Source organism: Lampetra planeri, chromosome 36 (genome assembly GCF_965212315.1).
Source record: "Lampetra planeri chromosome 36, kcLamPlan1.2.h2, whole genome shotgun sequence".
NCBI classification, from domain to species: Eukaryota; Metazoa; Chordata; class Hyperoartia; order Petromyzontiformes; family Petromyzontidae; genus Lampetra; species Lampetra planeri.
In genome coordinates, this window is record NC_136142.1 from 6136451 (window position 1) to 6158209 (window position 21759).

The 21759-nt window shown below is 51.2% G+C and overlaps 1 protein-coding gene across 1 annotated transcript; it reads left to right on the forward strand.

Annotated features, from left to right (window-relative positions):
• Positions 1–2468: 2468 nt before the first annotated feature.
• Positions 2469–21328, forward strand: PHF13 (PHD finger protein 13). Its single transcript, XM_078611267.1, has 5 exons — positions 2469–2736; positions 4077–4108; positions 9603–9701; positions 10197–11346; positions 14727–21328. Exons 1-5 carry the CDS (start codon positions 2469–2471, stop codon positions 14951–14953), a joined length of 1776 nt encoding a protein of 591 aa, XP_078467393.1. The 3' UTR covers positions 14954–21328.
• The last annotated feature ends 431 nt before the right edge of the window (positions 21329–21759 follow it).

Here is a 21759-nt window from a genome sequence, read left to right on the forward strand (position 1 = left end):
AAATACGCACTACAATGACAATAGTTTGAAGCGATTTGAAGCATGTTTTATTTGGGGGGGGGGGGGCAGAGCTTTGTGACGTCATGTCTGACTTTTTGTGACGTCGTGTGACGATGGGGGGGGGGGAGTCAAAAATCGTCCAAAATCGCGTGACGTCATTTATGGACGGCCCCTTGTGCGCTCACAGTAAGAAGGACCTGGGTTCGATTCCCAGCTGTGGCGCCTTTGTACGCGGTGCTTGTACTCTCTGTCCCCCCGTTCAGCATTCTAACTCCCTGTTTCATTTGGCTTCTCCCCAAAATAAAAGATGCTTCAAATCGCTTTAAACTATTGTCATTGTAGTGCGTATTTAATGTGGCGCTGCACTCTGATGTTGTAGGAGAAAAAATTATCAAAAAGTCTATTTAATTAAGTAGAACGTGTTGTCTATATTTATTTAAAGTTGCGCATTTTGATGTGACGTCACATTTCTCAACCCCCCCCCCGCCCTCGTCACACATCGTCACAAATGTCTTGATGCAGCTAATCCGGCTGTGACGGTCCCACCTGATGACGGAGACTTGTGTTGCCTCCGAAACGTCGTGATTTTTTATTTTTTTAAATTTTATTTTATTTTTATTAATTTTGATGTTTTACCTACGTGACTTTACCGAAAAAACCTAAGAATAGTCTTGAGACTCGGTGAGGATTTACTGGGTGGCAATGTTTGGCATAGATCAGTATTTCAATTGAAAGCTTTCGTGACTGCAGGGATTCATCTTCTTGGTTCTTTCGGTAAAGTCACGTAGAATGGAAATAAAATAATAAAAATAAAACATAATAAAATTAAGTGAGAATTATTTTATTATGTTTTATTTTTATTATTTTATTATTTCCATTCTACGTGACTTTACCGAAAGAACCAAGAAGATAGATCAGTCTCAAGACTCTTTTTCACGAGGGTCCTGCCAAGTCTTCGCAGCAAGGGAATGATGTTGCTACTGCGTGCGTGTAATCCCATTTGAGCAATGTGGAGGGAATTTTTGCATAATTGGGATGTTTGGCCAATCCTGATTCCATTGTATGGGTGGGGGTGTTTTTAAATCCTTTATATTAAGTTCACTTGCTTGCTTGCGCGCTTACGACCGTGCAAATCTTTCGGTAGTTTTTTAACATACTTCCCGTGATCCAATCGAGCTGACATTTTGCACACAGACTCGTTGTGCGTGACAATTTATTTTCGTGAAAATTTTTTTTTTTTCCAAAATTTTACACTTTTTAGGAATTTTTTCTATTTAATTACCAATTGCTTAATGGTGGCAGGCAATCATCTGACCCATAGGTGGCAGCCATCTCAAGCCAGAGGACGAGAGGACTCTAGCCGCCACGCATATAAAAGATTTATAGCGAAAAACTTTGTTTTTACGGGTTAATTTTTCTTTTTTAGCTTTGGGAGGGAATCGGAGAAGCCAGATGAAACAGGGAGTTAGAATGCTGAACGGGGGGAGAGAGAGTACAAGCACCGCGTACAGAGGCGCCACAGCTGGGAATCGAACCCAGGTACTTCTTACTGTGAGCCCACAAGGGGCCGTCCATAAATGACGTCACAAAAAGTCAGACCCCCCCCCCTCAAACATGACGTCACAAAGCTCTGCCCCACCCCCCCAAAAAATAAAACATGCTTCAAATCGCTTTAAACTATTGTCATTGTAGTGCGTATTTAATGTGGCGCTGCACTCTGATGTTGTAGGAGAAAACATTTATCAAAAAGTATATTTAATTAAGTAGAACGCGTTGTCTATATTTATTTAAAGTTGCGCATTTTGATGTGACGTCACATTTCTCAACCCCCCCCGCCCTCGTCACACATCGTCACAAATGTCTGACCCTCCCTCCCCATAGGTGCGTGACGTCATTTATGGAGCCGAAGGAGAGGGGAGGAGCCGGAGGAGAGAGGAGGAGGAGCTGAAGAGGAGGAGCTGGAGGAGAGGGGAGGAGGTGGAGGGGAGGAGGAGGAGCTGAAGAGGAGGACCTGGAGGAGAGGGGAGGAGGTGGAGGAGGAGGTGGAGGGGAGGAGGAGGAGCTGGAGGAGGAGGTGGAGGGGAGGAGGAGGTGCCGGAGGAGGAGGAGCTGGAGGAGGAGGAAGTGGAGGGGAGGAGGAGCTGGAGGAGGAGGAGGTGGAAGGGAGGAGGAGGTGGAAGGGGGGCGGAGCCGGAGGAGGAGCCGGAGGAGGAGGTGGAGGGGAGGAGGAGCTGGAGGGGGGGAGGAGCCGGAGGAGGAGGAGCCGGAGGGGAGGAGCTGGAGGGGAGGAGCTGGAGGGGAGGAGCTGGAGGGGAGGAGCTGGAGGGGAGGAGCTGGAGCCGGAGGAGAGGGGAGGAGGTGGAGCTGGAGGGGAGGAGGAGGTGGGGCTGGAGGGGAGGAGGAGGTGGGGCTGGAGGGGAGGAGGAGGTGGGGCTGGAGGGGAGGAGGAGGTGGGGCTGGAGGGGAGGATGAGGTGGGGCTGGAGGGGAGGAGGAGGTGGGGCTGGAGGGGAGGAGGAGGTGGTGGAAGAACGAAACGTTGAGAGCAGACGGAGGGAGAGGATCTGGAGGAGAGAGGAGGAGGCGGATCTGGAGCAGGAGGAGGGGGAGGCGGGGGAGTCGGTCCCCTCCGCCGCGCTCCGCTCCGCTCGTCGCGCGGCCTCCTCCCCGGCACCTCGCCGCAGCCCGCACTCGCAGCTCGCGGCCATCAGCAGCATGTCTTCGGGCTTCTCCTCCGGTGCGTCCCCCTCTCTCGATCCTTCTCCTCCTCCTACTCCAGCGTGTCTATCTGTGTGTGAGCCGTCGTAAAGTCCCACACAGAGAGAGGGTGGTGAGTGGGGGTAACCGAAGTGGGCACCGAGGCTGCTGCTGCTGCGTCTCTCGGGTGATCCCGGGGGTTCGACAACAACAACATCATCATCATCATCGTGGCTATCACAGGGGGAGGCAGGGAAGGGAGAGCTTTCATCCCCTCGGCTGAACCCTCGACGTGGGTCTCCTGGCTTATCGGTAACCGCAGACGGCTCTGGAGGCTGGAGAGGCTCCCAGACTCATCATGGCTCCCGACTCGTGGACCCCGTGTCGCTGTAGGCCGCGGTTCACGGTGGTCGCCGATGGCTTCTGGCTCTTGGGGGGAAGGGGGTTGGTTCTCGGTGTTGTTGTTGGTGGGGGGGGGTGAGGAGGAGGTCGCGACTGTGAGGGGCATCGGCCTCACGGGGCCCCCGGACCTCTGGGGAAGTCGCGGCCTCCTGGCGGTGCGGTGCCGTGTGGATTGGGGGGGGGGGGTCATGGCTCTTCTTGGCTCCTTTATCCGCTCCCATCGATCTCGACGACCAGAGCCCCCTACCTCCCACCATGTACAGCAGCAGCAACAGCAGCAGCTATAGCAGTAGCAACAACAGCAGCAGCAACGGCAGCAGCACCAGCAGCAGCTTCTCGGCTCAACCTGGTCCATCCTAAGGAGGAGCGGTGCTGGCTACCAAGGGTCCCGACTCCTCGAGAGAGAGAGAGAGACGGGGGGTTCAGGCCCCTATGCCCAGGCTACTCAGGGGACCCCGACCTCTTGATTCCGTCTCCTCAGCCGCGGGCCATCGACCGCCGTGGGTGGCGCTTTTCCGACCGCTTCTCCCCGCGTCTCTCCTCCCCGCGTCTCGTCCGTCGTGCCCCCCTCTCCTTCTCCTCCTCCTACCTCCGCCGTTGCCGACAGGGCGGCTAAATGCCCGTGCGAGATAAAACAACAAAAACAACAACAAAAATCCCAAGTCGTCGTTTGCGCGACTCCATTCCGAATCGTCACCCGCGCGCGGCCTTGACGGGGAGCCGCGACCTCGGCCTCGCCTGGGGCGCCCGCCCGGGCAACGTCGCCTCGGCCCCGGGGGGTGGTGGAGTCGTCGGGGGTCGGTGTCGGTGTGGGGGTGGCGAGCGTGGTTATCGAGTCCCCCTTGGATCTGTTTGAGGCAGGGCATGGCGATGGAGCTTAGCTCGTGTCTCACCGCGTGTGTTTCTCTCTCTGTCTCTTTCTCTCTTTCCACTCCCCCCCCCCCGTCCTGTCTCCTACTCTCTCCGTGTCTCCTGCAGGATCGGACACATGTTCTGCCATGGACGGCGAGGTAAGTGTCGTGGCGTATTCTGTGTTTTGTTTGTTCTCGTATTCAATCGAGGTGGGGTGGGTTGGTAGTTAAAGGTGCTTTGGCGACTGACGCCACTGTCGTTTTGCGCATCGTAGTAGAACTGCGAGCGGTAAGGGCGGATTTGGTGAGGCTTTCTTTATCCAGCAGTGGATTATTGATCGAGACCGACGGACGGGGTGGTTAGTGGTGGTGGTCGTGTTGGATCCAGACCTATTTCCTCACCGCCACCAACCACCACCACCACCATCGGCAACTCGGTTAACGCCTCTCGTTTGCTGCGGTTGATTCGGATGTCGGATTGAAACGAGTGCCTGAAAGATATTGGTGTGGGAGTTGTTTGAAACGTGCTTTGGTTGTGCGGTGGTGGTGGTGGTGGTAGCGGTGGTAGCGGTGGTGGTGGTAGCGGTGATGTGGCGGTGAGTGATGATGGTGGTGATAAGAGGTGGAGGAAGTCGAGGCGGTGCTGATGGCGATAGTGGAGGTTGGTGGTGGTGGTCATGATGGTGAAAGCGCGAGACGTATCATGGTGGTAATAATCAAAGTGGAGGAGGTGGTGGTGGTAGTAGTGGTGGTCATTACGGTGATGTGGTTAGTAGAGTTGGAGGTCGTGGTGGTGAAGGCAGTGGTGGTAGGTTCATGGTCATGAGCATGGGGACGTTGCTGGTAGTCGTGGTGGTGATGGAGGTATTGGTCGTGGAAGTGATCATGGTGGCAATGACGTTGATCATGGTGATGAAGAAAGTGATGATGGTGGTGATGGAGGTATTGGTCGTGGAAGTGATCATGGTGGCAATGACGTTGATCATGGTGATGAAGAAAGTGATGATGGTGATGATGGAGGTAGTGGTGGTGATCGTGGTGGTGATAACGTTGATCATGGTGATGAAGGAGAGATAGTGATGTAGATGGCGGTGGTGGTGGCAGAGGCAGTCATGGTGGTGATAATGGTGATGAAATTAATGGTGGTGATGTAACGAGTGATGGTTAATGGAGCTAAATGTTATGGTGGAAGTGGTGGTGGTGATAGAGGTTCTGGTCTTGGTGGTGTAATTGCTGATGGAGGTGTTCATTAAGTCGTGGTTCTGATGGAGATGGTGGTCATTGAGGTGGTGGAGGTGTTGACGATGAAGGTAGTAGTCGTAAAGTTAATGATGGATGGAGTCATGTTAATGGTGGTCAAGATGGTGACGATAATAGATGGATGTGTTGGAAGTATTAGTGATGAACGTTGTGTCTAGCGGTTAGCACGCTACGCTACGAACCCAGCGATCCGAGTTCGATTCCCGCACCCGGCCAACACCAGTGAGGATTATCTGAACCGGTCCTGGGTCTCCCTTAGGTTGACTCATCCTGAAATGAGTACATGGTGTGTAAAATATCACCACTGGGGAGACAAAGGCGGCTGGGCATGGTGTTGACCATCCACCCCCTCGTGAGCCATGCCGGCCCTCATAGGTGCTCGCTAACAGCACTTGCCCCAACAGTTCGTTCAGGCTATACGGGGTATCTTTGTCTTTGATGATGAAGGCGGTCATCAAATTGGTGGTGTCTGTAATGCAGGTGGTGGGGATGAAGGCCGTGGTGTTTGGAGGTAGTGGTAGTTGATGTGTTGGTTGTTATAATTATATGGTGGTGGTATGTGTTCGTGATAATGGTGGAGATTATCATTTGTGATGATAGAAGGTATGATGCTGGTAGTGAGGATGATTGATGTAGTAACGGTGGTGATGTTGATAATGTCATGGTTATTGTAGTGGTGGTAGAGGTGATCGAGGTGGTTAGGGGTGTGAATGTGGTGTTGATGGGAGGTGATTATGAATCTAGTGGTGATGGTGGCAATGGTGGTGATAATAAGGTGGTGATGGTTAAATTGGTGGTTGGCAATTAAGATAATGAATTTGTTGGTGGTGATAAGGATGGAATAGCTATTGTGTTCGTGGAAAAGATGGAAGTGATGAAGGTGGTGGCCATGGTAGTTAAAATGGATGTGACAGCTATTTTGGTGGAGGTGTCGGATGAGTTGGGTGATATGAAGGCTACCGTTGTCATCGAGGTGGCGATGAGGGGAAAGTTGTGGGCGGTGTTTAAAGTGGTCAAGTTAGTGGTGTTGGTGACGACTGTATGTTGAACTTCTTTCGCGCAAGTATGTAACCAACCGTGCTCATCGGAGGTGTGGAGGTGGCTGTGGTGTAAGTGATGGTCGTTGATCGATGAGAGTTGAAAATTGCGCTGGCTATATTGGAAGATTTTTATTTTATTCTTTGGGATGTGGGCATCGACAGTAATCCATCATTTGTTGCCCATCCCGAGTTGTGCTTAAAAGGTGGTGGTGCTGGGCCGTCCCCTTGAACTGCTGCTTTAGCCCGTGAGATAGTATCCCCCTCGCCTGGTATATAGGAGGTCGTGGGTTCCATCCTGACCCTAACGCCTTAATACTTGGAGTATTCATGTTCTCCCCGTGGTCGCGTGGATTTCTCTCCAGGTACTCCCGTTTTTCCCTCTACATTTAGAATCAACATGTGTTTAGAGTGTTTGGCTGCTATACATTTTCACATGATAAGCCACTTCGTTGAGCTGTCATGTGTGGCTAGGTTGCTTCTGAAAAAGAGCGAAACAGCTCAGTGGGCCTTACCTGGTAAAATTAAAATAGTTTAGTTTAGTTTCAGTTTCCCCTTCCCACAATGCTGCTTACTAGGGAGTTGCAGGATTATGAACCAGCGTATTCGCATTGGTGATAATGGATGTGAGGGTTATTGTGGTGATATTATTTGGTGGAGGTAGTTGTGATGAAAATGGTCATAGTCATGGAGATTCTGTTGCAGAAGTAATGGAGGTAGTGGTCATGGTGGTCATGGTGGTCGTGATGATACAAATGGTCGTGGTTGGTGTTGCCTTTCATTGTGGAGGCAATGGGATATATGTCCAGGGGTCGGTGGTGGTCATAGGCAGTGGTGAAGGTGGTGAAGGCGATGGTCACGATGTGGTAGTGGTGTTGTAGATGGGGGTATAGGGTGGTGGTCTTGTGATTGTCATGGTTACAGTGGTGATGGTGCTGATGATTAAGATGGAGGTAGATCCCATGATAGTGAAGTATGTTTTGTTGGAGAGAATGATGGTGGTGCTGAATTGATCTGGTGATGGCAGTCTCAGTGGTGCTGATGCTGTAAATCAGATTCAATTGGATTTGAAATCGTATATTCATCAACATTATCAGCAGCCATAATCAGTCTCCTGCTGGATGAAGGCCTCCCCAAGATGTTATCTCCTGGTTCTGCAATATAACATGACGTTACATTACAGTTCTTTAAATTATCACAGCATGGCAACGTGTTTTAATTTAATGAGCATCGCACATTCAACTTCATAAAAAACACATTTTGCTATTTTCAACGTATGACAGAATATAGCTGTAAATATATTCCATATTGATTATAAGATGCATGAAAGGTAAATGTGCAGCCCTGCAAATGCTTGCGCACAGCACTGCCGGCAGGAGAGCCTCCACCGCAGAGAGATCTTAGAGATCATCAGTGTCGGGGGTATTTTTGGTCCGCTGTTCCACGTCGGCCAGACCCTTTTTGGAAGGGGGTGGGAATACCCACACTTTTCCCCACCACACGCGACCTGCCGATCAACTAACTAACTGCGGGTTCAACCAATGTATACTTCTGGATGGACAGAGGCGGGAAGATTTAAGAAACGTGCACCATTATTACAACTGCCGCGCCTTGAGATTTCATCAATGATCTCTGGATTGCAAATCAAGGTGTGGTAACAATTTTGCCACTGCAAATTACTGCGTACGATGTATCTCAATACACTTTTGTATAAATAGTTATACATCATATGTAAATGAATAAAATGACTGGAATAGAATACAAATAAATGTTAACGTGATTTTGTAAGTTATGTTGGAGGTGATGGAAGAGATTAAGGCAATCTGGAGGGTAGTGTTTGTATAGCGATACAAGGCTTCCTACTTAACCGAGCCACCCGTGTTTATTCACAGCAACGTCTCAAGGCCAAACGGATCTTCAGTCCCATTACGTGTCCATTCGATATATTTATATTTTTGATTCTGTCCATGCGGTTCATCGTACATCTCCCCCAAGGCAAAGGGCACAGTACAGTACTTGCAGCTGAGCTTCTGGTGGTAATGCGAAGCTCCTTATTACGAGGTACGAGGCAGCAGCAATGACGGTCTCATCGTCATGTTATTGTCATCATTGTCGTCGTCGTCATCATCTTCATCATCCTCAGGAATAATAACTTAATTGTCATTCCTGGTGATAATGAAGTGCCATTACGGACAGTGTAGATGTGTAGCTTTTAAACATGGGCCTTGGAAAGCCTCTCAAACTTAATATAATGACTTGGGCAATTAAAATATGAAATGGAAAATTGAGATTCGGAACTTAATTTTCAAAATTATTACCATCTTGCAATCCAATTTGCGTAGGAATATTTCATATCTCACATGTCATTGGTGCAAAAGCAGAGACACTGGAATCATATTTTATATCTGGCCTCCATTCTTTAGGAAACCTGGTGATTTGCGAAAGAGTTTAATGTCGTGGCCAAATCCATAGGTTTGGAGTGGGTGGAATCTTAATTTTGGAGCTTTCGTGACTGCAGGAATTATTCTTTGGTTATTTCGGTAAAGTCACGTATAAAGATAAAATAATAAATTAAATAATAGCATACGACGTTTCGATCGCAACACAAGCAATCGTCATCAGGTATAATGAAATAGCGACATAAAATCTAACCAGAAAACTATAGACAGACATATAAGCAGACAGATATCACCAAGATACATAGAGCGAGCAACACAGGTACAGAGAGGGGTGATCGTCTCTGTGGGGTGGCCTTAAATAGACAGAGGGGGGCGGAGGCAGCGAGAGGGAGGGGTTAGAGACAAAATTTACATGTAAATGAGTATGAGGAGACGCGTAGTAAAGTACGCAGGCTTAGAGGGAGAAAGAAACACACTAAAATTAAATAACCTAGCAAAGTATCGAAATGTTAAGTAAAACGACACAGAGAGTCGCGGCGAAGTGGATTATCTCGCTGCACTTTAAAAACAAGCTACCCGAGTCCGATTCCCGGGCCACGGCTAGCATCAGTGGCAGACGATCTCTGAAACCAGTCATGGGACCCCGCCCACTTGACCCAACCCACAAACTGACGACTCTACCCTTTGCACTCCCTTCCCCAACCGCGGGCCTATGCTGGCCACGTGCCAAAATGTTTATATTTGGATTCACTTTTATTTTCAAACTTGTGTTTGGTCGAACACAAACTACAAAAAAAGCTAGCGGCGACTATTCGGCCAAATCAGAACCCAAAGCGAATATTCTGTGCGTGTGTACTGTGGTCTTACAATAAACGACACTCGGATAAAAAAAAAACGTGGATTGGAAGCTGGAGTCATTTGCCGATTTGTGTTTACGGTTTTTGTTGTTGTTCGCAGACTTCCATTAAGACCAAGCGTCATCGCACAGTGGAGGACTTCAACCAGTTCTGCACGTTCGTGTTGGCTTACGCTGGATACATCCCACACCCCGACGAAGTGAGCATCCGCCAGCACCTCCCCGAATGACTGCAAGCGATGCAATGAGTCGGAAATTTAACATCGATTCTTGCGCCAGTGATATGTCTTGTTGAATTGTGTGTGTGTTTAAGATTCAATTGTCTATACGTATTTCAAAGCACCGCGCATGCAAATTATATGACGTAGCTTTAGGCTGATGAATAAATGACGTGGACTATACAGAACATATGACACGGGCTATATAGATATATATCAAACGGAAGACTGTACTTTCCAAACAATACAGACACTACGAATGAAAAAGACGCAACGAGATGGACAGGACAAAAATGACACAACGAGATGGGACAGGATACAAATGACAGACTTTCCTTCTGAGACGGCATTACGAACAAGAGAGAGACTTTACAAAGGATACGGACGGAACTGAGCCATTCGTTCTCGTCGCCTGGAAAGGGGGAGGCCTTTGTGAGTGGGCCGAAGGAATGAGCCGCGCGTTTTTTGTCTCCCCAGGGTGGGAGCGTGAACGCGGCCCTGAGCGTCGGCACCACGGACAGCTCTCTGGACGGGGACAGCTGGACGTCGGCCCGCTCCCCCGGCCCCCAAACCCACGAAGGCAGTGCCCCCAAGAAGCCCAAGCTGTCCGCGGGCAAAGGGCAGGGCCAGGGGCACGGCCCCGGGCCACCCGCGACGCAGCCCTCGAGCAACGGGGCCGGCAGCGGCGGAAAGGGCAGCGGTGGCATCCGTCGCGCAAAGGCGGACGGCTCGCTCGCTCACCGCAGGCACCACCATCATCACAACCGCCACCGCCACCACCGCAACCACCGCAACCACCATCACAACCACCGCAATGGAGGAGGAGGAGGGGGTGGAGGAGCTGGTGTTGGTGGAGGAGGTGGGTTGGGAGGCGGTGGAAGCAACAACAACAACAACAACGGCAGCAACAGCAGCAGCGGCAGCAATGCCCGCCACTTCCCGGCGGTCAAGAAGCACAAGTCGCAGGCGCGACTGTCCATGTCGCCCGTCAAGCAGAAGGTGAAGAAGAGCAAGAAGAAGAAGAAGGCCGAGAAGGCCGAGAAGGCGAAGATGTTGAAGGCGGTGGCTGCGGCGGCAGCGGCGACACAAGCGGCGGCCGCCACCGCAACCGCCGCCGCAACGACAACGACGCCGGCCAAGGACGAGAAGAAGATGGCCGCGGCCAAAGCGTTCGCGTCGGCGGCGGCCGCCGCGCTGGCTCGGGCCATCAAGACGGAGCCGGTCGCCGACGACGATGACGCCGGCGAAGACGGCGACGTCGCCGGCGGCGGCGGCGATGGAGGCGCTGGCGCCGGATCGACCTCGGAACTCGACACGGACGAAGAGATCGAGGCCATCCTGGCGCGCGAGCGATCCTGCGGGCTCCGGCTGCCGCGAGTCGCCGGACGAGAGGACGCCGACGAAGACGGCGGCGACGAGGACTTTGACGAGAACGACGAGGACTTTGACGACGACGATCTCGACGACGTCGATTACGACGACGTGAGGGTGGCGCCCAAGAGGACAGAGGCGGCGGCAACGAGGACGTCGTTGGCGAGGAAAATGCCGGGGCTGAGGGCGTGCGGCAAGAAGTCGAAGGTGAAGGCTTACCGGGACCAGGACGACGAAGACATTATGGTGGACTCCGGTAAGAACCGAGGGCTCCGTGCGTGACACGTCGAGGAGGAGGAGGGCCGTGGGGCTCGCGATGCTCATTAATGACGGCAATCGCGTGACGGCAGCATCGAGGGGCTGGGGCCGTTTGTAGAGGTCGCAACCGGGTACCCGATACCCGTACCCTACCCGATACCCGGCTACCCGTACCCAGCCGGGTACGGGTACGGGTACCCGTTTGCGACCCTGGTGCGGCCGGGTACGGGTAGGCCGTGAGTCACTGGTGAGTAACCGTTTGTCACTCATTTCCCAACGTCTTGTCTCTTCTCACAATTCAAGTTCCTAGAATCAACCCACCCACGCCTGCAACATGGCTTCATCCCAGAGGTCGCAATCAGGTACCCGATACCCGTACCCTACCCGTACCCGGCCGGGTACCCTACCCGTACCCGGCCGGGTACGGGTAGGGTACGGGTATCGGGTAGGGTACGGGTACCCGTTTGCGACCCTGGTGCGGCCGGGTACGGATAAGGAATCAAAACCCGTTTGCGACCTCTGGCCGTTTGTGAAAAACAAAATCCAGCAGTGGATTGGTAATCGATTGTGAGAGTTGATATTCGTGTGTTTGTGTGTGTGGGGGAGCGGTAGTGGTAGCGCAGTGGGTTAGCGCGCTGCACTACGAACCCGGCGACCCGAGTTCGATTCCCGCTCACGGCCAACACCGGTGACAATTATTTGAACCGGCCCTGGGCTAGGTCGACTCGACCTCAAATGAGTACCTGGTACAGTGTGTAAGCATCGCCACGAGGTGCTCGCTAGCAGCACTTGCTCCACAGTCTGTTAAGGCTATACGGGGGGGGGGGGGTGGGACCTTTGCCATTGTTGTGTGTGCGTGAAAGTGAGTCTGTGCATGTACATGCACGTGCGCGCATGTGTGTGGTGAGCGGTAGTGCAATGGTTATCATGCTGTACTATCAACCTGGCGTCCCGAGTTTGATTCCCGCTCACGACCTGCTCGTCATACTGCTATTGATGTATTGAGTTATATTTGTCCGTCGTTACGATTTTAACTTGAGAACCTTGAGCAGGGTAAACATGAGCCCCCTGCGCACACGGGCAACCCTTGCCGTGCGCGCGGCGACGGTGGCTGCGACAGAGTGACCGTGGTGGTGACAGAGTGACCGTGGTGGAGGTGACGGTGGCAGTGATGGCGGCGGTGATGGCGGCGGTGACAGTGACTGTAGCAGTGATGGCGGCGGTGACGGCAGTGGTGACAGTGACCGTGGTGGAGGTGACGGTGGCAGTGACGGCAGTGGTGACAGAGTGACCGTGGTGGTGGTGACGGTGGCAGTGATGGCTACGGTGATGGCGGCGGTGACGGTGACCGTGACTGTAGCTGTGATGGTGACGGTGATGGCGGCGGTGACAGTGACTGTAGCTGTGATGGTGACGGTGATGGCGATGGTGACGGTGACTGTAGCTGGGATGGTGACGGTGATGGCGGCGGTGACGGTGACTGTAGCTGTGATGGTGACGGTGATGGCGGCGGTGACGGTGACTGTAGCTGTGACGGTGATGGTGACGGTGACTAGCTGTGATGGTGACGGTGATGGCGGCGGTGACGGTGACGGTGACTGTAGCTGTGATGGTGATGGTGATGGCGGCGGTGACGGTGACTGTAGCTGTGATGGTGACGGTGACTATAGCTGTGATGGTGACGGTGATGGCGGCGGTGACGGTGACGGTGACTGTAGCTGTGATGGTGACGGTGGCGACGGCCACGGTGACGGCCGCACTGACGCTGGCGCTGGCGGCCACGGTGTTTGAACAGCGCCGGGCTCGCCGCCGATGCTATCCGTCAGCTGTCCGTCTGACATTTCCCCACGCTTAAGTTTCAGCCGCGTCAAATGTTGCTTTTTCTTTGTCGACCGGCGTAGTAAAGTACGGTCGTACAACCCCTTCCCCCGTGATCGACCCGGCATGGCGCGAGGCCTTTTTGTCCGCAGTGGATTCATAGACAGCCTTGCACCTGTGCATGCTGTCGCACAGTTCCCGTGTGGAGGAATTCAATCTGAATCAGAATATTTATTAATGCTGGAGCAATCCGATAAGCTCCAGAGCTCTTTTTCACACATCCAGTATTCCAGAGATGTTCAGTAAAATGTGTTCCAGGCGCCTGTGGTGGGTGGGGGGGGGAACTTGCTGTGCTTGAGTGGATTAACATTAAATCCCACTTACGCAGAGGACAAGCGTCTCTACGCATAGCCACCCCCAGTCTATCGACCGCCTCAAAACAAATGTGGAAAGCGCGGCCTCTCTGAACTTGGTGGCGTATAATGGGGCATTTCTCTCAGCTGGCGGGGATGTCGACTGGTCTGTTTGTTTTGATCACCGTCTGTAATGTACAAGCGGGGCAGCGATTGAGAGCGCTGCTGGTACCATCGGTTCTCCTGTAAACGCGTGTGGTTTTCTCAACGCGAGTTGGATACAGCACGATGAATGTTTTTGGGGGTGGGGGTGGATACAATTTTTTATAACGCCGATGTGAATTGGATATAACACGAATAAGCGATCGTACGGCTGCCTCGGCATGGCATCGCACAAGGCGGGATGCTGCTGGATGCTTGTTGATGGCCACCCACGCGCGCGCCTTAGTTTTTGTTCGACCTGCGTATGCATCTCGCGTGCGATCGTGGACTGAGCTTTAGTCTGCATCGTCGAGTATTATCATAACGCGATCATTCCTTAACGCGGCGTTCGTCAGGAACGCAACTACTTGCCGCCGCGTTGTAGGAGAACAGGCTGCAGAACTGCGTGATGGGGATTTCGCGCTCTTCTCGGACGTAGCGAGGCTGTGGGGTAAGGGACGACGACAGGGCGGGGGGGGGGGGGCTTCGGAAGGACGAGCAGTTGCGGGGGAAAGTCGGAAGCGGGGGTGGTCGTCATGCGGTGGCGGTAGACGACTCGGTGTGGCCGTGGAGGGGTATGACGAGCTCTCGACGTTGGCGGAGTTTGGACAAGGCGCGACGCTCGCGGGAGGAACGGGTGACCGTGGAAATGGCCGATTAGAAGAGTGACGAGAAAGCGGCTGATAGGCGGTGTGGTGCTGGCACAAGCCGAAGGCAAGTCGGCGAGCCATGAACAGCACAACCGCAAAAACCTTCGCAGCTGTAATCATCGTTGGTGTGATGACTAATCTTATTTATTTTTTTTCTCTCCCGCACTCCTCTCCCCAATTCTCTCCCATCGTCGCCGCCGCCGCCGCCACCACTCATCCGCCGCACGACCCCTTGCCGCTCACCCGCCCACGATTCATCGCCTGTCCCGCTCTCCCTCCCACCCGGTCACCCGCTCGCCGCCTCTTCAACCCCCCGGGCCGCCACTGTCAACAACGGCGCCGGCGTCGTAAAGCAGACGACGCGTCGTGGAAGCTCATCACGTGCTACTGCATGAAGCCGTTTGCCGGGCGGCCGATGATCGAGTGTGACGAGTGCGGTACTTGGGTGCACCTCTACTGCGCCAAGATCCGCAAGTCCAACGTGCCGGACGTGTTCGTGTGCCAGCCGTGCCGGGAGGCCAAGCACGACATTCGTCGCTCGAGCCGAGCCCACAGGAGCCCGCGCAAGCACCTCCCGGACTGACGTACCCCACGTGCGGCTCCACCATTGTGTCGAGCTGCGGCCAAAACTCAGCGCTTCTCCAGGACTGACGTACCACCAGCCCGCCGTCTCCCCTTGCACGCGTCTCCCCTCCCCCCCCCCCCCCATGCATCTCCACCACTATCAAAGCGTTCCCGGACTGACGTACCGCCAGTCACGGATCCTCCTGCCCCTCTTCCCCTACCTCGTGTGTCTTCCCTGTTCTGTGCCTCCACTATTCCTGTGTCTTTTAATGCATCTTGTCTTCACTACCAGAGCTGATAAGAAAACTCACCACCTGACCGATGGTACCACTAGACCGATGGTACCACTACAATACCAGAGCTTCTATTTAAAGGTATAAAAATACTGGACACCCCCTAGACTGACACACCACACCACCAACCCCCCCCCCCCCCGTCTCCCCCCCTCCCCGTGTCCCCAGATTTAACGGCACACACGCAAATGTGTGCAGCATCGAACGCAACAAAAGCTCGCTCAGCCTTGTCCAGACCACCAGGTCAAAATAACTGAATGTGTGGCCATTTTGTTGTTTAGACCACCAATTGAAAGAGTTGAGGATATGTGGCCCTTCCCATAGGCAGCATTTAAACATGAAGAAGAACGTAGACCGGCTTTTGTCACGTCAGTCATCAGTGTCTCTGGAAGCCTCGTATATGAAGAGGACAGGCCTTTACAATATGGGGGACACCCATTGGCATTTGTCCAAAGGAAACAATCATTTGAGTCTGTAAATTTCGAGACAACAGAAGATAAACATTACTGCAGGAAACATTAAAAACACGCAGGTGTGCGACAATGCACGTACAAAAATCCGTCAGTCTTGAAAAGAAAGTCTTAAAAAGAAAGCAAAAAAACTGAACCTCCCGGTCACTTCCCCACCTCCCTGCCCTCCCCCGGTGTCTATCCATTGCCAGAGATATGAGATAACTATAATAAAAACAATTATAATAATCATACAAAAACATCAGAGCAGCTCCTGGACTGACGTACCACTGAACCAACTCCTATGTTTGTCTCCATTTTCCAGAGCTGTTGAAAAAAAATAATAACAACAAAGATTCTGCACGTACCACTAGACTCTCCTTCCCTCTCGCCGTGTCTCTTCACTGCTCCCAGAGTTACGAAACATTTCATCAAACAGAGACTTATTCTATTTAATTCTATTTGGACGAGCCTTTTGTGTTTTAGGTGCAATTCTTTGTTAGTATTTTGAATGCGATTTTTTTTGTTGTTGAATAGATTTTTTATTTACATTAAAAAATGTACCTAAATCATATCCTGAGTACAGCAAGTAAGTATCGATTACTTGATGCTGCCAATATTACTATTGGAATCAAGTAATTGGATGAATAATCCGTTTGGAAATCTGGCAGAGCTGTCTCTAGAGCTCGGCGTATCTGGAAACGGGCTGCAGAAGAGATCTCAAAAATCCTCCGAGTGGCCGATTTAACTTCTACACAGGAGAGGGGGCTCTCTCCCATGCACTCTGATTTAAGCTTATCTGTCAAAATGATCGTCACACTTTGCATGTGATGTGTTTTATTTGGCAGTTATTGGTTACAGGGCTGACCATCAATTCACGAAGCTTGTGTTTAAACCACGGTCGGTTGAAAACCCAGCTTTGAACCTCTGATTTCAGCGGCACCCTCTAGGGTTATTGTCATCTGTATGCCCTTTAGCTTTACACATTTGTCAGTTATTCGTATTTCTCTGTTTAACTTATTAATTTGAAAACATTGTAAAAAAAATTAGTTGAAAACTGCCCTTCATTTATTTCAAATTTTCGTATCAAAAATGCAAGTCGTTTCCTTTACCTTTTTTGTTCTCTCTGTCGTGACATTTCATAGTTTTTTTTATCTTCAATTTGTACATTTCCCGTTGATATTGTTTATTACTTTCTCATGTTTGTATATTTTTCCTCTGCACTGACGCCTTGTATACAGTGGTTCCCTCGTTAATTTGTGAATAAGCTATTAAATACTTTAGATTTATCTCATCACTTTCTGTCATGACATACTCTGTCATCACTTTATCTCACCACTTTATCTCGTTTTTTTCCCCTCTCGATGCAGTGGTCGTGTAGGGTTCCAGATGTGATTCGCGGATAGCCAAAATCACGGCTAGGAAGTTCGTGAATAACGGGGAAATGCTGCACTTTTGCTGTGATTGTTGAACGCATGCGAGTGCACAGACACGGTGATACATTTCCCCCGCCCCATCCCGCTGTTCCTCTCCTCTACCCTCTGCGACTCGACACCTCCTCTCTCTACAACGAAAACGACATGACGACGCCCCACCCACATCGACGATTGATTTCTGTAGTATCGTAAAAAAAAATTTTTTGTCAAGACTATTTCAAGCAAGTTTGCTGCACGTCCATTGTTTTTTTTATAAATCCCTGCACACAAAGAAAAGGATTTGGAGGAAGCGTTCTGCAGGGACAAACTAAAGCCACCGCCCGTCGTTTTTTGAACAAACGAAAAAACTTGGCGAAAAGGGGTTTCGCCGTTTTTCAATCTTGTTTTGTAAGATGCCGTTACAAGCCTCGTCCGGACAAAAATGTCACGTGGGGCAAGTGGTGGGAGCGCAGCTGAAAGAAGGTCCGCGAAGCCACCACCACCACCAACGCCGCCACCACCACCACCACGTGGGTTGTTCAGGCAGCCCAGAGGAGGGCCTGGGTGCCCACGACGGTGCTTGCAGGGCGGCGGAGCCTGTGCTCTCACCTGGCGAATCCGGTTTGCGTATCACGTGGCCGGACTAGAAGAGCCGCCGCCTTGTTCGTGCGACGGGGTTCTCGGTGAACGTGAATGCGCCAGAGTTACCGGTGGGCAGGGATGAGGTTGGCACGATGCGTGTTTGATCGTCGGCACTGTTTGCGCGAGTTTGTTGCACCGTGTCGCGCGGCCGAGCTAAAGATACGATTAAGCTGAGAGGACTGCTTCGGTGTACACCAGGGGTGAACAGCCTATGGCCCGCGGGCCGGAAATATCGGTCCACTGTTTCTTTAAAAATGTCTTTGCGTCATTTCATCCGATGCTGCTGCTGCTGCAAGTTGGTTCTGATTTTGTGGAATAGTTGAGCAGTATGTTTGCCCCGCAATTATTTTCTCAACAACGGCACCCGTTGCCCTTGCAACGGAGTCGGCGTTCTGTTGCCTTCGTTCGTTTTTACCCGCTATCAGACAGACCCACGGCACGCAGCAACGTGTGCGTTGATTCACATATGGGATGTTAAAACCCCATTCCGATGCTTAACATTCTTGAGGCAGAAGTTTTCTCTCGCATTAAAATAAAATTGAGCGCTAAACTTTTTTGTAAAATGGTTTGGATGGAGACCATGCCACTCTGACTATTGACATTGGTCTGATAATCGTTCAGTGGTTTGGTGGATCGTTTTCACCGCCATCTCTTGAGTCACCATCCTTTACCCCCTCGCTCCTTGGCTCCTCAGCATCCCACAGACAAGGACTTAACAAAATCCTGGTGCTAAAAATAATGATTAAAAAGTCCCTTTGTTACCCGACGATGGGTTTGGGGGTGCAAACACCAACGTCGCTCCCACCTGCCATTTTACGCCATCCTATCTTCATGCAGCTTCATGTTTTTTTTCCCCCCTCTTAGATGTCGTACGCTTAGAAGGGGCCCTCAAAACACGGCCTGTTGGGACCGAAGCCATGGGACTCGCGTGCCGGATTTTGTCTGTGGGTCTGGGGGGGGGGGAGGGGGCACCGTGTGGCGTCTTTCTTTGCGCTAGGATATCCGCCGTGGGAACCGAATTGACTCGGGATTCGTGAAACCTTTGGCGGCGCCTTGGACGAGTGTCGCCGTCATCGTCGTAGTTTTTACACCGACGAGTCTCGGAGGAAGAAAGCGATGCTCGCGTTTGTGAACGTGGGAGGGGGGGGGGGGACCAGGCGCGCTCCACCTGGCGGCGGCGGCGGCGGCGTCGTGGATCGTGTCGGGTGGGTTCGCGTTTTACGAATCCACCTGCCGTTGATTTTTTTGCGTTTTTTGTTTTGTTTTTTAAATCGTCGTTTGTGTTTGTTTTTTTTAAGCGAACCTGTAAAACGGTGCGAAAGCGAGTGCCTATTTGCATGTGTGGGGAGGGAGGCAGCGCTCCTCCCCGTCCTCCCGAAGACGAAACGGAGAGAGATGTGCGCGCAAACGGAGGATGCGCTATCTAATGATGCTTCTGAGAAGCTGAGCACGTGTTTGTGTCTGTGCGCGCGCGCGCGATGAGACTTTAAGGCACGATTGTGGTCTGTCTCGATTTTTTTTCCCGTCCCTTTTTTTTATTGGGCCCCCCCTCCCTCCTCCACCCCTACTCCCCAAAAATAACGATGAGCGCACAGTGTATTGTAGACAAAGCCAAGGATAATGATCCGTTATGTCAGCCCATCTGATGTGGTGTTTGAAGCGGCGTTACAGAAGTGCACTTTGAAGGTTTCGGGCTGTCTGTTCGGAACTAATGTCGACGACATCCGTGAAGTGCAATCGAGTTTGGTGATGGTCGATCGATGGGGCGGTGGGTGGCGCACGTGGAAATTATTGGGAAGCCCCACAACTCAATCCAAAAATGTTCGAAAATCTTAGTGTCCGGCATGCCGTCGGCTGACCTCGTACAACATTACCGTTAATCCATCGTTCGCGACAGCTTTTCAAAATTAACGTCGGATTTTTTTGCTGTGGAAAACTGTAGAGGTCGTGGTACAGCAGACGCCATGAAACAGTGGTGTTTGGTGGGATTTCCTAACGCACTGTGATTACACTGGAAATCGGCCGTGGTGGCGGCAGCGCCGGCGAATGACATGCAAGTCTGTAACCCCGAGTTTTCCTTTTTGTCAGTTGAGTTAAACAGATGTCTGGACAACACATTGTGCGCTGACTTTTGATCTTGTCCCTTCAAATGTTAAGCCGTAATTGGAGGGTGGGGGCAGGGGGGTTGGATTTTCAGGGGGCTTGCAGAAACGAGACTGTCAGTAAGAACTCAAAAGTGAATGCGACTTGAGCTTACAGGATGGAAGACATAGGAGTGATGAGGATGATGATGGTAGTGATAATGCCTCGTACATGGACCTAATCTAACAGCTGAGTTCTTTACAAAAAACTTAGGACACTGGTGAAAAAAAGGACCCTGGTTTACACTCAATGTGATGATTTCCAGTTGATTCGAGTCATCGTTAAGGCCACGATCTATTGAAAATTGTCGGGGCAATCGTTGGCGGAAACTGTCACCAGCAACGCATTAACCGCGATCGACTCCGGCAACTTGGCGAGAAAGTTACAGACCTAACGAGTCATTCCTTAATGCAGCCCACTATTACCAGTCGTTGAGACGGTCACTCGGGGAAGACAGTACTTTTCGATATATAACAGGTAGAGTCACGTAGAAGGGAAATAATAAAATAATAAAAAATAAAGCATAATCAAATACAATTCTCACGACGTTTCGGCCACAACGCAAGCAGCCATCCTCAGGTGAAGAATAGGTCTGTCGGAAAGACAGCGTCTGAATGAACACCACCAAGCTTGGCAGCGTATATTTAAGCTGGGTTAGCGGAGGAAGGGCTGCTTGCGTTGTGGCCAAAACGTCGTGAGAATTGTATTATTTTATAATGTTTTATTTTTATTATTTTATTATTTCCCTTCTACTTGACTTTACCAAAAGAACCAAGAAGATGAATCCCTGCAGTCACGAAAAATTTAAATCGAAAGCTATATAACAGTTCGCTTACCGAAAAGGCAATCGGTCAGAAGGCTTTTTCTCTCTCATCCGTCCACGTCTCGCTCGTGCGCTGACCCTTTGAGGTCGGTGCATTGAGTGGGATATTTGGGCACACTTGCGTGACCTCTGAAGTGGCTGCGTCCCTAGTTGTCCACTTGGGAGGAGCTGTGATCAGATTTGAGATTTTATTCGGAAAGCTGCCGTTTTGTACAATCGGAAAAAATTCTGCTGCGGGGGTCTTCTGCCGGTGACTTTGCCCCTAATTTCCCCAGTGGGATCGTTGCCGTGACAGAAGCAAGAAAAGCCCATTGTTTGTGAGCTCTTGTGGCTCTGTAAGCATTTTCATTTTTTGTGAGGTCGATGAAAAATGCTTTCTCTGCAGCCCACATTGAAATTTAGTGGGTAGATCGCTACCACTCTGCCACATTTCTGTAAGCAATGGCTAAAAAGCACCGTCTTACAAACGCAAATGACTTAACGTTTCCTTTACTGCAGCAAGATAAAAATCCATGTTTTTGCAATTTGTTTTTTTTTTAAGGTGACATTGTGCAATTGCAGTAATAAACACAACTAGTTGGCCTGTGGCTGCATCTCCAGCACTAAAGCCAAGCTGCTGCCTCGTGCACATATTTGATTCTATGCTTTTTATTACCTTAAAAATATACATTTGGAGCCTGTTACTTTTTCTGTATTGTTCAAACACCAATACGAATGAAGAAAGATTACCGAAATCAACATAGGTCGTTCAACCTCTGTGGCCACCGCCCCTTCCTCGTTATGCCCCGCCCTCTTCCTCGTTATGCCCCGCCCTCTTCCTCGTTATGCCCCGCCCTCTTCCTCATTATGCCCCGCCCCCTTTCTAATGCCCCGCCCCTACTGCTTAAGCACCACCCCTTTCCATGTCGGCTCCCTCTGCCTCCTTTCGGCTCTGTGCCTTTCCTTTTAGGCTTCGCCTCTTTTTGTGTTTGTATGTTGCCCTGCCCCATCCCCCCAGACACAGGCTGGGGATGGTCTGGGTAGTGGTGGGGGTTGTGGAAGTCGTGTGGGGGTTAGTGGGG

Bases quoted from the DNA above. Each gene is read 5' to 3' on its own strand.
- PHF13 (XM_078611267.1), top strand. From the start codon at position 2,469: ATGAGGTGGGGCTGGAGGGGAGGAGGAGGTGGGGCTGGAGGGGAGGAG. The intron at 4,109-9,602 runs GTAAGTGTCGTG...TGTTGTTCGCAG, and splicing joins GTTCTGCCATGGACGGCGAG to ACTTCCATTAAGACCAAGCG. The intron at 9,702-10,196 runs GTGAGCATCCGC...TTGTCTCCCCAG, and splicing joins ACATCCCACACCCCGACGAA to GGTGGGAGCGTGAACGCGGC.